Source organism: Symphodus melops, assembly GCF_947650265.1.
Source record: "Symphodus melops genome assembly, chromosome: 2".
Lineage (NCBI taxonomy): Eukaryota > Metazoa > Chordata > Actinopteri > Labriformes > Labridae > Symphodus > Symphodus melops.
The window spans coordinates 16,697,957-16,714,360 of record NC_136692.1 but is presented as its reverse complement, the minus strand read 5'-3'; the positions used below and the strand labels follow the sequence as shown (position 1 = coordinate 16,714,360).

Sequence of the window (16,404 nt, the reverse complement as noted above, 5' to 3'; positions counted from 1 at the left end):
GGTTGGGTTAAAGCTTTAAGTACAAGTACAGTTGTCTTGATAGATAAATGTATTGTTTCAAAGTAGTTATTTTCATGATGTTCTTGGGTTTCACTAGACATTTTATGGCTGTTTTGCAGAAAATGGTAGTAATCTCCATGATAAGTACATTCACTTTTAAAATCTTTACTTTCTTATCTTACTCTATCAAGTTAATCCGGTTTTATTCAGCTCGGCTGGGGAACATATTTCACGTTTGTCTTTCTAGCTTTGCTGAGGCTGACCTCTTTCTGTCTGTCTGTTCCTCTTCCTCTGTCATCTTTGTTTTACTCAGTCAACAAGAACGCCAACACCGATCAGAAAAAGAACGAGGAGAAGAAAGAGGAGGAGGACGAGGGTGGAGATGAAGACGGCCCAAAACCTATGCCTCCTTACAGCTCCTGCTTCATAATGTCCACCACAAACCCGTAAGTATTTATGTGTGTGTTAACCTTAACTTTAGTCAAACACTGTTCAATTGTGAACACTGTTGATTTCTTATATAAGAGTTTATAAATATTTTCTCTTTCGGTCTGAAAATGCTGAAACAGTTTGGTTTGTCTGCCTTTCTCTGACAACGCGTGTGTTTCTTTACAATAGGTTTCGAAAGTGTTGTCACTACATCCTGACTCTGAAGTACTTTGAGTTCAGCATCTTGTCCGTCATCGCAATGAGCAGCATAGCTCTCGCTGCAGAGGACCCTGTCTGGCCTGAATCACCCCGAAACAATGTAAGATATGGCTCTAGTGTGCATGTGTGTTATCTTCACTTGTAAATGTCTTTGGGTATTTGTGCTACATGTAAAAACATCATTTAAGTGCTTCCCAATTGACTTTTAGTTTAAACAATAAGGGAGTAACGTGCGCTGTCACCTTTTTGTCAGTGTTGACCATCACATTTATACTGACTCACCAGAAGTATCTGTGCAAAATCAGAAGAAACCGGAATATTCTAGTTATAGCACCAGAACAGGAATAATTCTTTTAGATTTCTGTCAAAGAAAAACACTGTAAAAGGAAACTTGATATGGCACCTTAGGATGTGCTCTGCTCTTCTTTGTGCTTGATTATTATGTTCTGTCTTTTTTACCCTCTACTGCTGTGTTGTGTATTTCTTTCTCAGTGATTCATCTTTCTACTGCTCTCTCTCCTATTCTCTAATGTTGTACCTATTTCTCCCACTGTTGTGTTGCTCTGCAGGTGCTGCGGTATTTTGACTACGTTTTCACAGGCGTCTTTACATTTGAAATGTTGATCAAGGTAACAAAGTATCACTGTTTGTTTGTGTATGCATATTAACACAAGTTTTACATCTTTGATTTGCATACAGTATGTACTTGTATGACTTTGGTTGGTGTTTTTTGGGGAATAGTAGTATGTTTGTGTTTATGTGCCTACAAGGCTATTTTTGTGTTTGTCCTGTACGTCTGTTCCCTTATCAATGACAATTTAAAGTGTTAAAGCTTTAATGTGTGTAACTATGTGATTATATCTCCACCTTGCCAACGATCAAAGGTGATATTACTGGAATTTTAGTATTTGAAAATACTCACAGATATCAGGACTGTCGACAGATACTAGTCCATATGCAAATAATGTGCTATGTCAGTAGATGGTGTTTCTCTGCTGTTTTGCACTAATTTATTGCTGGCAAGCTAGTATTCCCATTGGCCCTGATTCTCACAATTGTTACATCTCTAGCTTCAGAAAATATATACATAGCATCTTTATCACAGATGTAAGAAACTGTTAAAAGTGTCATTTGAGATATACATCTTACAAATGCATATACAAAGACTGCTACCTGTCAATGTGAATGCTATTGGCAACCTACAAACACGCCAACAGAGATGTATGTTTCTGCGACGAACCAACCAATTAGTCTCCTGTTATGTACTCACAGTTTTGTCTGCTATTTGGGCAGCCCTATATTATTGTTTGTATCTTGTAATAATAGTGCTCCATGTCTTCCAGATGGTGGTGCTTGGCTTATTCCTCCACCAGGGTTCCTATTTTCGCGACTTATGGAACATTCTGGACTTTATAGTGGTTAGTGGTGCTCTGGTGGCCTTCGCTTTCACGTAAGTGTACCCCTATCCTCTCTCTCTCATCATTTCCACCAACCCAACCACAAACACCAAACACACATTTTTCCATCGGCAGAAAGACCCTCGTCGCCCAGCCTTGTGTGTTGGACACAACAGGCAAAGCTAATCCTTCTCCTCTATTTTCTCAGCCTACTATACTACTTTAGAAATCATCACCTCCTCCTTGTCTTTTTCTACTCTTTTCTCTTCCAAGCTACCTTCTGCTCTGCCCTCTCTTTATCTCCTTCATGTCTTTAAACCTTATATTCTCTTTAAATATGTTCTATTTTTCTCTTGTTCTTCTTTACACTTTTCTTCTTTCTCTCCGCACTCTCCTCCTGCCTTGTTCTTCTTGTATCTGTAGTTCTTTTCTGTCCTTCATTTTCTTCCCCAAAACTTTCTTCTGAGATCTTGTCATTTGTCATCTTACATCATTTCCTCCTGTCATCTACCCTTTCTCAATTTCCATCTTTGTTCCCCCCCCCCGATGAAATCAATCAGCAGGTCTTTCTCTACGTTTCATTTGCATCTTCATCTGGTAAATCACCCCATTTGACACCCTTAACTAAACCATTTCCCAAATGGTTTGAATGATCATCAACCTCTGACCTACACTCTGAAAAGAAAACAGGCTCCTCTTGTTGTGTTATTTCCTTATGATGCAATTTGAAGGGTACCTAAAGGGGACACCAGAGGCACTCCTTCAAAACAATTATACTTTGGCAAATGTCCCCACCTTTTATATGGTGCTTTCATTTTCATTTCAAGTGAAGGAACCCTGAGGGCTAAAAGTATTTCTTTTAGAGTGTAGTCACAATGTCTACTGACCCCCACAAACCTCATCCCTTTCCCCAAACAATCAACCCAAACCAATCCCTCCACTCATTTCCCTTTATTGTCTAATCGTGTACATGAAAAACCACCACCTATTACCTTCTCAACATTTTCTTTTCCCAATCTCCCTTGCTCCTGTTTCCTTGTATATCCTACTTACCAATCCATGCCGCTCTGATAATTCCACCAAACAGGCCGTGAGTTATCCCTTCCTCTTTTCTTGATTTAGAAAACTTTGATCTTCCCCAACCCTTTCCCCACCAAAACTTCCCGAAACCTTTCCTGAAACAATTTCCCGTTACTCTCTGAACTTGTACATTATTAAGCACCACCAACTTTTCTTTTCCCAATCTTCTTTGCTTCTGTTTCCCTATGTCCCCTTTCTACAAATCCATGCCACTCTGTTTCCACCAAACAGGCAGTAAGTCATCCTTTCTTTTTTTTGTTTTAAAGCTTTGAACCCCCCTACCACCCAAAAAAAAACTTTGTTGTAAACAAATCAAGTCTGAGAGTTTTCTCAAACCATATCTACCCTTATTTCCCAGTTTTGTCTGACCTTTTACAATAAAGAGCACCATCTGCTTCCTCTCAAACTTGTTCTTTTTTCCAATCCTCCTTCCCCTGTTTCCTTACGTACATTACTGACCAATCCATGCCACTTTGATAATTCCACCATACAGGCAGTGAGTTACCCCTTCCTCTGTTCTTGCATCTCAAGTCCTGATATTCCCTTAATTTTTGCCTACCGACCCTCCCCACTTTCAAGCTTTGGTTACAGGAAGCTTTTTTCCACACACATTCATTCAAGATTCTCTCTTCCTATGTATCATTACTATGTGATACCTGATTTCCGAACTCATCCCCCTTACTCCTCATCTCTTATTCCTAACAAACAGCAAATAGAGAACAAGGGTCTTTCAGTACTATGAGAGGTTCAACCACCTTTATCACCTACATAAAATTGTCCCCTTATATTCTAACTTGCCTCAGAAAATAAAATTGTAAACCAAAAACCAAACATCATGTTCAGGCCAATTATTCCTGCCATCTCTACAACGCTTCACAAACCTAGAGTATAGTTTAGAAAAATTAGTCAAGTTAGTTAATTAGACCTATTAGTTTTGTGATGTTACTAACATTCTTTAATACAACAAAAACACACAAACCAAACTTCTTTTTGGAACAATTAAACGTTTTGCTAGAGTTGTCCCTCACTGGGAAAAACTCTCTCACAAGACAGACAGACGCTTTGCTGCTGAAAAATGAACTGGAAGTGTCCGAGAAATGTTGGCACCAAGACTTGCTAAGCTGAGTCTGAACTAATCATCATATAGATCAGAAGTTTGAGAACTAGTCAACTTCAATTTGTTTGTTTTTTTGTTTGTTTGTTTGTTTGTTTTAAATGTGTCTGCATTTAATTTTGCAGAATAAACTTTTGGTCTGAACACAGCTTAAGCTTGCACTAATATAATGCTATACCTAGATTAACTAGGGTTTTAATCCTATCGCTATTTCTAATATTCTAACTTCTTCACACAAACAATGTACTGTAAAGATTCCAATGATTATAAGGTACACGATATTGCTGGCCCATCATCTTGGTTTAGCTTGTTAGTATGTATTAATTTAATTTACATGCTGTATGTTGGGAACAAGTGTGGTCCATTGCTTTCTAGCTTGCTGTTCCCTTACCCAACCCCAGCTTCCTTCCTTGTCCAAAGTAAACCCCCATAATCTTTTAGTAATCCCACTGATCCTTCAAATCCTTCAATCACTCTCACACACCTTTCCACTCAATCTCTCCTACAACCATTAAAGCCAACATTCTGCTGTCCAACCGAGCCACACCACTCTCTCCTGCCTCTTCATCTTTTCTCATCCTTTCTGCTGGAAGTCCCTGCCAGTCAGTCTGTGGGGGTGAGGGCACCCCAGACACCTTTAACCCTTTAAGTGCCCAGGCTATCAGTTCAACACAGGGAGGAACACCCCCAAGGATCATCGCCTTACCCCACCCCCGCCCCCCAACCCTTTTCCTCTCTTTTTTATCCACATACACTCAAACATCTATACTCACCCATCCTTCCGACTATGTATACGTACCCGAAGGCTCAGGTATTTAACTCTCCTTCCTCTGCACGACCCGGGGAAATCATACTGAGCAAGGGAGGGTAGGAGGGAGGCATGTTGGGGCAGGATGTGGCAAGTGGAATGGTTTGCTTTTATGCTAAGGTAGTATAATAGATATACAATGTATTCAAAATGTAAGATAAATGATACTGGAAGGACTTCATGTGTATTTGTAAATGAAAACTGAGATTGACTGAAAGAGAGAGAGAATAAGAGACACTTGTGTGTGCATCTTCCTTACTTCTGATAATGTCCAATTAGGGCTGGGGGATTTGAACCAGAAATCAAATCTGGATATTTTTTAGCTGAATGGTGATAAACAATATTCTGTAAAAATGTCACACAAGGACTTTTATTAACAGCCAGCAGAAAATGAACATATACATGAAAAATAAACTACCAGTTTGTGAAATATATATTAGAAAATATGAATATAAAAATGCTCCTTAACTCAAATCAAGTCAAATACATAAAAGTGTTTTGTTTTTTGTTTTTCTGACACAACCAAATACATACAGCTTTTACTTTTATTTTCTTAAAAGGGGTTAGTTGGGTTTTGCTCAGAGAGGGAGAGAGGTGAAGCAGGCTGAAGAGGGACAGAGTGAGAGGAGAAATGACAACTGGTAGCTCTATGGAAAAAACATGACAAAACGTCATTGCAAATTAAACTATATTGATAGATAAAATACTGTCTTGTTTAAAAATGTACCGATATATCTTAAAAACTTGATATATTTCCCAGCCCTATGTCCAGTGTGTGTCTATCCAGCTGACTGTATAAACCTGAACACACACGTACACTGCATCACTCAGAACTCTGTTTATGGTGTTCAGAGTCAATCCCAGGCAAATTATGTCTCCTTGTATCCCACACTGACTTTTCACTATTGTAAACAAAAATATTCACACATTTTCAAAACAGATTTTCCTATTCAGTCTGAACACATCAAAACCTCTGTTTTATTATTTCAGATATAGCTTTTTGTGCTTGTCAGAATGTAATTGTTACCATGAGTTTACTTTGCAGGCAACTTAATGTTTGTTAAAAGTCCTTGTCTTGATGATCTGAAAAAAGTTTCAGCACCAGATTTGATCTACTGATGAATACTCAAAACTTGTGATCGTATTACGGAAAGGTCCGTGGTTGATTGCAATATGAATGAAGACTGAATAATATTCAAGGAAACCAACAGCAGTATTTCAGCATAAATAAACCAACCATCAAGTAGTACGGGGAAGGTGCACATCAAGTTTTTAAAAGCAAAGATCAGGAGCAATTTCAGGACTCATGTTGTGTAAATGTTTTAAGTGATAAGCCAAATAACTTTGATTTGATTTAACATTTCCCATCTGAGTCATTATTCAAGAGGGGCAATCCTTTACTCTTACAGTGTGTACAATTTTAGAAAGTTCAACGTTTTTCAAGTATGTTAAGTCACATTATTTTAGCTTGCCATGATGTACGTTATAGTGCGTACATGATGTAAAACTACCTAATGTATCTTAAATTTAATATGTACACGTTTGTTGTGTTTGGATTATCATACTTTTCTTACTTGACCAGTCCTTCTCTTTGAGAATTTTTTGGTCCGCCACATTAGTCATCCACATATGGACGTTCAATTGGCACAATATTATTTGTGCTGACATGTTATTTTAACACATTACTTGTAACAACCCCTAAACCCCAAAGATGTCCTGGGAATTTCCCAAACCTCTGTGAGACTTCCATTATTGTTCACATACAACTACATTTAAAATGGAAAGCCTCAAATTATCACCAGTCACAGGTTCTCAAAAAAGAAAATCATTATTATACAGCAAAGAGAGAAATGTTCAATCAAAGTTAGATATTAATCAACAGCTAGTTGTAAATTGATAATCACTCCGCTGCTGCATCCTCCACAGCATGACTCCTCGCCAAAGTAAAGATGCCTCCTTTCCCTCCTCTGCTTGTCTCTTCTCGTCTCTCCTCCTTTTCCCTTGCCGTACCTTTGTCTTCTGTTTCCTCCATAACCTGTCTCCCTCTCCTCATCCTGTTTCCTCCTTTACCTTTTCGCTCACACCACCTGCTCCAAGGCTGAGCTTTTGTACACATGTGCTCAACAGACTAGTATTTCACTGTGACGCATGATATTGTTCCAAAGCAGGTACATGACGGAACCATTGTCGACAAGGAGTATTTGCATGGTCAGAGTGAAATGGCTTCACATTTAAATGGGTTTTAAACACAACAAATAGTGCTTCTTGCTCCCTTCATCCTCCAGAAAAAAAGAAAAAAAAACTGAATGAAAAATTGAGAGCTGCATGCCGTTGCAGGACTCTGTGTGAATGCATTTTCATTCTATCAATGGTGTGTGTGTATAGGATAATACACACAAATCCTGGTTTCTTGAGTCTCTGCTCATGATGAATTTCCTGAGTTTATGTCATGTGCTTGAACATGTCAAGAAAACCTGGAACCAGCCTTTTTTTTCCTGCCACTGTGCAGATGTGCATGCAGAAGAGCTTTGATAAAATCCCACTAGATGATTGCACATCTAATGAGGGCAATTTGTGCTGTAGGCCTGTTCTAATTGATCATTATGGTGTGATAAAATATAATCGGTGTAAATGGATGCAGCAATCGAGATTCCTCTTCCAACTGTGAAGGTAATTCTTCATATAGCTGGTATAGCACTGCAGAAGGCTGCCAGGAGGGAAGGAGGGTTTATACATGCAGAGTCTCAACCAGGGGCAAGACTGATTAAAGACTTCTCATTATAGATATTAAGAGAGGTACATGGGAATTAATGTGTGGGAGGAAATGTTGTAATCAAAGCGGAATAAGTGTACTACAGCAGTAAATTTAGATTAAATCATGTATTATTTCTACTAGATTATTTATTTCTACTGGATTATCTCAGGGTTATTGATTTATTTGATCATAGCTCTTTTCAGATTACAATTAGGATCCTACCATAATATGTCATATATATTTATTAAATTAAAGTGACATTTTATCCTATTTGTTCACAGCAAAGCTGCTTACTTTGACATTCTTACCTACACTTGTGAAAAAAAATAGAAGAAGAACATTGGAATCACCGTTTTTAACATTAAATGCAGCTAAAGCTGACATTTTATTCCAATAATTTTCCCGACAGTCCTTTTTTCTTTCTGAATATTTGCAAACTGTATTACAGCTTAAATTCTTGAATGAAGTGACAGTGAAGTATACTCAACCAAAATGGTTTTACTCAACATTTTTTGATTCATGAAGCCAGCTTTTATCTTATTAAATTGATCCATACAACATTTATAAATAAAGATGTATACACCTTATAATGTGTATATAGTATACATAACACCCATCATTTACCTTAAGTAGACTGGTATGTATGTAGACTTTCCATAAACTGATTATTGAGATGATAGATGAGTGTGGGATGAGGATGTAGAATAAGATTTCTTAGCAGGTATTTCCATCTTGCTGTCCTTCCTTCTTTGTCTGTCTCTTATATGGATGTACTTTTTCTTTCCTGTTTCTGCCAACCCTCTCTCTCTCTCTCTCTCTCTCTCTCTCTCTTTCTCTCTCTTATGTCCGTCTTTGTGTGTTTCTCTATCTATCAATGTGTGTCTCTGTTTATGTGTGTGTGTCTGTCTTTCTATCTATGTGTTTTCCCTCCCCTTCCTTCCTTTTTTCCCGTCCTTCTCGTTCTCCTCCTCTTCCTCTTTGGTCTCTGTCACTGTCTTCCTTTCTGTCGCTGTCACTGACTCTTGCTGTGTCCACCCTTCGGTGAAACTCGACAGGAGCAGCACCCGGTAAAGTTCTTCCTCATCCCCCCTCCTACTCCCTCCTCCTGCTCTGCTCCCTTCTCTCCACCAACCGGATCAAATTGGCTTCTCTCTCTTTCTTTCTTTGTTCTTCTGACAGTTCGTACTCATTGTCACCGTATTGTACCGTCGATTAATCAGCCTATTGTACCGTCCCTTGTTCTGTCTGTGCCAGAAAAAAACATTCAAACAGAATGAGAGTTCATTGATTGACTAATTTGATTTGATGCCCTACATTTAGTCCTACAGGTGTCGATTGTTTGGGGCTCATTTAAAGATCATTTTTATTTGAGGCTGCAGTAAAGTTTGTTTAACAGTAAAAAACAAACATATCTATAGTGAGACTCAAAGTGTGTGTGGGAGCGTGTAAGTTCTTGTGCTAGTGTGTATGCATGTGTCGGGATGCTTTGAATTCCCTACACCTCTGGTCTTACTGGGCTTTACTCTAATACTCCTGCTGCTCTGATAGAGAGACCTCAGTACTGCTCCACTTCTTAGGGAGAAGGCCAATTGATAATCGATCAAGTCTCACTTACACACAAACACACACAGATGCACACATAGATACACACATACACATAGTACGTCCAAGACTCAGACTCAATCAATCAGCCTGGAATTGAATTGTCTTTCGTTTTCTGCCACGGCAACTGCGTTCATAGTTAAAGAGTGAGCCTTGATGGACAATCTCTGTTCTGCTCAGGTTTGGCAGACATCAATGCACCTTCTTCTTTTTTTTTAAATCAATGCCCATAAACTCACAGTAAAGATCAACTCAACTTTTTACTTTCTTGACACCCTACATTTGCCTCTCTGATATTGTTCTATGGGCACACAAATCATGAGCAGAATCTTCAGGTGTGGGTTTCGGGGCTGAAACAATGGAATTCACATTCTCGTGAAGGGGTTTGTCTTTTGGGCCATAATCAATTCCTGCGTTGCACCCATGGCTCATTTGATGCTATTGGTGCAACTTGTTTGTTGGTGTTGTTTGACATGCGATATTGTGTTCAGAAAACGATATCACATGTCCCAAGAGTCTCACATAGCCTCTGTTTTCTGTTGCAATTAGGTTGCGGTAATGGCTGAAAACAGAATTCTGAAAAAACCCTTTCCTGAAATCTAAAGTTCAATGAAGGGAAGCTATGTGAAACATTTACTGTTCACCAGATACAGGATTATCAACATAATCCTGGCCATGTAATACGTAAAACTTTATCTGATCACATCTAAAACTCTCATTTCTTCCGAAGAACCGAAAACAGCGCTTCACTGAAAAAGAAAGAAAGAGGTTTGGCTGGGCACTCTGCCGGGAGATGCCTGTCAATATGGAATGACTGAATGTCTATTGTTTGATGGTGAATGTTGCAATTTCAATGCTGCTTGTTGGTGTCCATGAAACCAAACAGTCAGGCTACTGCAGCGCTTCCTCCCACCGGTTTCATGTTTGACGTGCACTCAAAAGTTTATTTTCTCTCCAGCTTAAGTGACTGAAATCTTTGATGGACTGCTTAAATGCAATGTACATTGTCTAAAACTGTCACATCTTGTGTTGCTTTATTGACTGTCAGTGGAGGGATTGTTTTATTTCACTTTAAATTAGCATATTTGAGCCCTTAAGACAATACAGTTGATATTAGCAAATGGTTTGGAAGGAGCCCTTTATATTTGTTCCATCTCTTTTTTTCACCATTTTCACACAACAGCAATCTTCCTCTTATGTTGTAGTATTGTAATTATGTTGTACTGTCAGGAAAGCAAACACTGAAGGATAATTTTTTTCGTTTTACAGCTATCAGTTGATCAAAACATTTTTTGACGTTTGTTTTTTAAATAGATTTTTCATTGATAGTAGAAATTAAGTGAAAACAACATTTTTATAACCTAGTTGGTAGAAACAGCTTCCTAGCTAACTTTGATGTATGTAACAAAGTTATACACAGTTTAACAAAGTCAGTTATTAGCCTAATGATAGTTAGGAAGAGCTTGAATGCTAACCGACTTTAATTTTGTTACACTTATAAAGTCCTGAGAGCTCAGTCAGAATTGCTAATATTAGCAGTCAACACTTTCCAGCTAATCTAGTTGATTTAGCTAGCAGATAGCTTACATAGCCTTATAGTAAAAAACACATATGCAGGCTGTTGTCTAGCAGTGGCAATGCAAACTTGAAATATGACTTCATGTTGGGAAGTTGTGACAACAACAACAGAGCAGTAGCCCACTACATTAAAGCAGCATTTAAGCTTCCTAGTTGTAATATGACTTCAGAAGAACATGTCTGTTGTGTGAAAAAGGTAGATTCCACTATACTGCTCTCTAATTGAATGTTGTTGTTCCTGTGCTTTTGCTGACCTCCAGGGGGAGCAGCAAGGGAAAAGACATTAGTACGATCAAGTCCCTTCGTGTGCTGAGGGTGCTGCGTCCTCTTAAGACAATCAAACGACTCCCCAAATTAAAGGTAAGGCTCCTCTGAATTAAATTAAATTAAATTAAGGATATGTATAAAACAGTTATTGGCACAGAGGTTTGAGGAAAAATGAGCTGCTCACATATTAGGACAACAATTTCTTTATTTGTCTTCAAAGCAGTCAGATTTTTATTTTTAAGGCTTCTCGTATTGATTTTATTACAATTTCAATATCAAAACAGGCCCAATACATCAAAACAATCTAACTGGGAGATGATATAGATGGCTGTGAGTAAATCTCAAAGTAAGCCAAACAGTCTGTCACCAACTAATAGTTTAGAGTTGGTCTTTCTCATTTTGTTTTCTCTTCAGCGCTGACACCAGCATTTCTCCGTAGGTACTTGAAAGGTTTCATTTATCATAAATATGGAAAAGTCATAGTTGAAAAAACATAATTCAACATCTTTAATTCAGAATTTCTGAAATGTCTCATATCTGTAAGGGTGGCCCGGCCTTGAAATTATGTAAAAGATTATTTCAAGGCTGTATAACTGAGTCTTCAAAGTCAGTGTATAACATTTGCAAACAACAGCTAACCACCAGCTAAAATACATTTTAAATGTCTTGTGCTTGCAGGCTGTGTTTGACTGTGTGGTCAACTCTCTGAAGAATGTGCTGAACATCTTGATCGTGTACATGCTCTTCATGTTCATCTTCGCTGTGGTGGCCGTGCAGCTCTTTAAGGGCAGATTCTTCTTCTGCACAGATGAATCCAAAGAGTTTGAGCGTGACTGCAGGTTGGTTTATCCATATTTGGTTTAGTGCTGTTAATTCACAATAATAACAGTACAATAGTTGTTTCTTCATGTTTAATATGAAGTGACTCAAGTAACTAAAAGCTTACCAGATTGATCAAAGATTGACCCACAATTCTAAATATTTCACATAGGAAGTTGACGTGAAAAGGTGTGGTGCTTTTCATAGTGCTGCCGTGAAACATGTAAATGCTATTCAAAAATGGTTGGCGATGTAGGTCATGTTGCTGCTCCACACAAAATTAGTCAGTTTTAACAGACTAGATCAAGGTGGCTTTAAAATGTGACCTGACAATTATGCATAGTATTTGACTTATATTTGTTCTCTTAAAAGCCATTTTATTTGAGCCTACCAGACTGATTGTTTAAAGGAAGTGGATTTTTTGATGGGGTTCAGAAAAAGCAATAGCATGGTTTACATTTATTTTTAATACTTGAATATCAAAAACATTATGTTTTACTAAGCATATTACACTCAAAGAACTATCCTGTTATTCATTGCAACTGATACTTTGCTGAAGTATTTGTGTGAAATTATAGCAACATTAACTCCTGTTAAGAGGGTAACATTAATCAAATGGTGTCAGCTGTGCAAATGCTGCCATCTTGAGGAGTTTCAGAAAATTTCACTGGAGAATCTATTGCAAACCATAACATCCATAACATGTCTGTTCAGCGATATCCAACATGTTGTGCACACCCGTTTCTGAATGTTTTAAGCATTTGATACAATTGTGTTTTTCGTCTGAAACCTTGTGTTTTCCCTTCAGGGGCGAGTATTTGGATTATGACAACGATGAGGTCAAAGCTCAGAAGCGGGAGTGGAAGAAGTGGGATTTCCACTATGACAACGTGGCTTGGGCCCTGCTCACCCTGTTCACTGTATCCACTGGAGAGGGGTGGCCAATGTGAGTGGATTAACATAAACACATAACTTATAGCAATTGTTATCCGATCCTTGTTATCATTATAACCTTTCCTTTCCTTAACAATCAACTTTGTTTATTTTTTCCATCATATTTTTTTTGCAGGGTGTTAAAACACTCAGTGGACTCCACCTATGAGAATCAGGGCCCTAGCCCAGGATACCGGATGGAAATGTCCATCTTTTACGTGGTGTACTTCGTTGTTTTCCCCTTCTTCTTCGTAAACATCTTTGTGGCTCTCATCATCATCACCTTCCAGGAACAGGGGGATAAAATGATGGAGGACTACAGTTTAGAAAAGAATGAGGTAAAGAAGGAATCAAGGGTCACATTTTAGCAACAGAAAAAGCTTTAAAAGCCAAAAGGGAATGAAAAACAAAACTATTATCAAAATATGTTCTCTTCTCCTCTCCAATCTTTTCCTCCTACAGAGGGCGTGTATAGATTTCGCCATTAACGCCAGGCCTCTGACTCGCCATATGCCGAAGAATAAACTCAGCTTCCAGTATCGCATGTGGCAGTTTGTGGTGTCCCCACCCTTCGAGTACAGCATTATGGCCTTAATCGCGCTCAACACCATTGTCCTCATGATGAAGGTAGAAGCCTGCCGTCTATCAGTTTTTATTGATACTTAGATTAAGAGCTCATGTCTCATGTTTTGAATTGTATCTATAAAAGGTGGGTGTATTTAGTTTTTATAATTGCCATTTTCAGAACTTGTTTCCCATTTAATTTTCTACGTTGCTACTTTGTTGGATTTCTATAGAGTGAAAGTTGTACAGTACAAGCAACTAAAAAGTTGCACTCTATGGTAACTGTCCTACAGTAAAAGGCAAACACACAAAATGAGTATTCTGAAGTGAAAAGAAGGGCCATTTTCATCATCACCATGGATTATAGATGGCCTGTTCCTTAATAACATATCAACATATACAAATGTTGTTTGAAAACAACGCTTGTCTTTGTGATTCTAGTTTGACGGTGCTTCAGATACCTACGATGAAGTCTTGAAGAACCTTAACATTGTGTTTACCACATTCTTCTTCATGGAATCAATTCTGAAGATCATCGCTTTCGGCCCTCTGGTAAGGCTGTTTACGTCATCCCATTATTCATTTATAGAGTGGGTTATTTCAGTAGACAGATCCAGAGCATGTTCTTCCTGTCCCTGAACAACCCTGAGCATACGGTGCCGAATGGCATTCACGCTATCAGCCGCTGTCCAGTCTGTCACCACGGTAACACCACCACCAGTGGCCAGGGGTGTGTAATGGATTGCCCTCTGCAGGCTTCAGCTCCACAAGGTTGGGATTGGTTACCTGCTCTCTGTCTTTTTTTAATGTGTCTTTTTTCTTTTTCTTTTCCAACAGAATTACTTCAGAGATGCCTGGAACATTTTTGATTTTGTGTCTGTCCTTGGAAGTATCACTGACATTTTAGTGACAGAACTAGGGGTAAGTGCCAAGGAGCTTTTAAAAACTATACTATTTGTGCAGCTGAGAATAGTTAATGCTGTGTCACATACAACATTTCAGTTGCCAAAAAAGTCAGTCCCCTATCTAATATCTGTTAACTGACTTTTGATCAGTTTCCATCATCACAATTTACTGTTTATTCTTGTTAATAATTATTTAGTAACACAATAATTGCATTTTTCTGTAGCAGCCTGTTAGACTGTAGATTTACATGTATTATGTTACATATATCTTTTGATGGATAGAGCACAATATATAGTTCTTCAGTCTTGGACAGTAAGAAGCAATCCTTTAACACAGAACTCCAAATGGTCGGCTTGTGTCTTCCAGTCACTGTAGTGAAGTACAGCTCCAGAAGAGACCTGTAAAGTTTAATGTTGAGGGTAATGTAGGGATTTAATTGTATGAATGATAGATTATGGCATTAATGTGATGTGAGTGTACACAACCTTAATCTTATTGCTGACTATGATTTCTTTGTATGTCAGCTCCTTTGTGTGTTTTATGGTTATAGATATTTAGGAGAACATTTGTGACATTTATTAGAACATTTCAGCCCCTCTATGAAGTCCAGATGCATTAAATAAATGGACCTTTATGTTATGTTATGTGTATCCTTAATTTACCTCTAAACTTCTTAAATCTGTCGGACTGTAATTATAAGTCTCTCTCTCAGTAGGGCTTCATGACCTGTTGGTTAGTTTGTGCATCCCATTTGAATCTGACCTGCGATTCCTTCTGCACTTGATTCCCCACTCTCTGTATTTCTGATTTCCAACTCCTATCTATTGTCCTGTCTCAAACAAAGCCAAAAAAAGCCCCACAATATATATATTTTTAACAGAATCTTTCTCTCAGCCAAACTGACTCAATTCACAGTTGTTGAGCTGATTACTGCCAAACAAAACTTTGTTTTCAGATGAAGACACCTTTAATTTACTTCCTCGCTGTCTGAGCAGACTTTAATCACTGTCTGCCTCAGATCCTGAACTGATCATTTGAGACATCTCATTGATTCCATGCCAGCTTGAAGCATCTGACCCACTGGTTGAGCGTATCTCCTTTCTCCATAGGATAGCTAATTAAGTAGAAGCTTCTAGTGATCACAAAGTGACATTGACAGGTTGCTTGTTCCAATAGTTTTCTTGTGTGAGCTATGGAGACTAAATTCTCAAAAACATTCTCCTTGGACCAAATTCTTTGTAAAAAGCCCAGTTCCTTGTCTTTTATGCTCCTGACACACAAGACAGCCAATAATTCATATAAGGGAAAGAAGAAAGCTCTGTATACAATAAAACAATGCCAAACTAGTTGGCTTATTTCCCAAAGAACTGCAATAGCTTATAAAGATATACAGATATATCTTCCAAACTTGAAGAAGTCCTTTTACTCGATGCAACTTATTTTATCTGTTCACTTTCCACCCATTTTCGTTTAGTAGTTTTTATGTAATCCTGCTGAGAAAAGTGCCATTACATTATTAGCTATAACTTCCATAACAAAGGCAAGAATGAGAAGTATGGGTCAGTGAGAGGAATCATTCAACAACAACTTAAATACATTCATGGTTTAAATTTAAATACGTGAACAAAGCAACCTAATATACCTTCATCATTTGGAATGGGAAAATATCCTTGCCTTTGACCACTTTGACATAAGTTTATTTGTTATCATACATCATGCTTTTCCTGTAAAGTCGGCATCAAAGAGGGGCTGATCTATTGTATCTGTTGTTGTTTGACTTGAAGTTCACTGTCTTTTTAATGACACCCATAATGATTCCGTCTTCCTCTTCTATCTCTTTACATGCTTTCTTTAAACCTCTCTACTTTGTTGGCGCCCTACACCCACTCCCCTCCTCCTCTGATAAAATCCATCCAATCAAAATGCACTATGA

The 16,404-nt window shown here is 38.2% G+C and overlaps 1 protein-coding gene across 1 annotated transcript in view; it reads left to right on the top strand.

Moving 5' to 3' along the window:
* The window catches only part of cacna1ab (calcium channel, voltage-dependent, P/Q type, alpha 1A subunit, b), a 136,974-nt gene that overhangs the window by 75,292 nt on the left and 45,278 nt on the right, over nt 1–16,404 (top strand). The window contains exons 22-32 of the mRNA XM_079336713.1: nt 314–446; nt 619–748; nt 1,218–1,277; nt 1,992–2,098; nt 11,243–11,342; nt 11,928–12,088; nt 12,877–13,014; nt 13,138–13,339; nt 13,464–13,628; nt 14,007–14,117; nt 14,403–14,486. Of these exons, the coding sequence (XP_079192839.1) occupies nt 314–446; nt 619–748; nt 1,218–1,277; nt 1,992–2,098; nt 11,243–11,342; nt 11,928–12,088; nt 12,877–13,014; nt 13,138–13,339; nt 13,464–13,628; nt 14,007–14,117; nt 14,403–14,486 (1,391 nt within the window). The remainder of the gene's footprint in view (nt 1–313; nt 447–618; nt 749–1,217; nt 1,278–1,991; nt 2,099–11,242; nt 11,343–11,927; nt 12,089–12,876; nt 13,015–13,137; nt 13,340–13,463; nt 13,629–14,006; nt 14,118–14,402; nt 14,487–16,404) is intronic.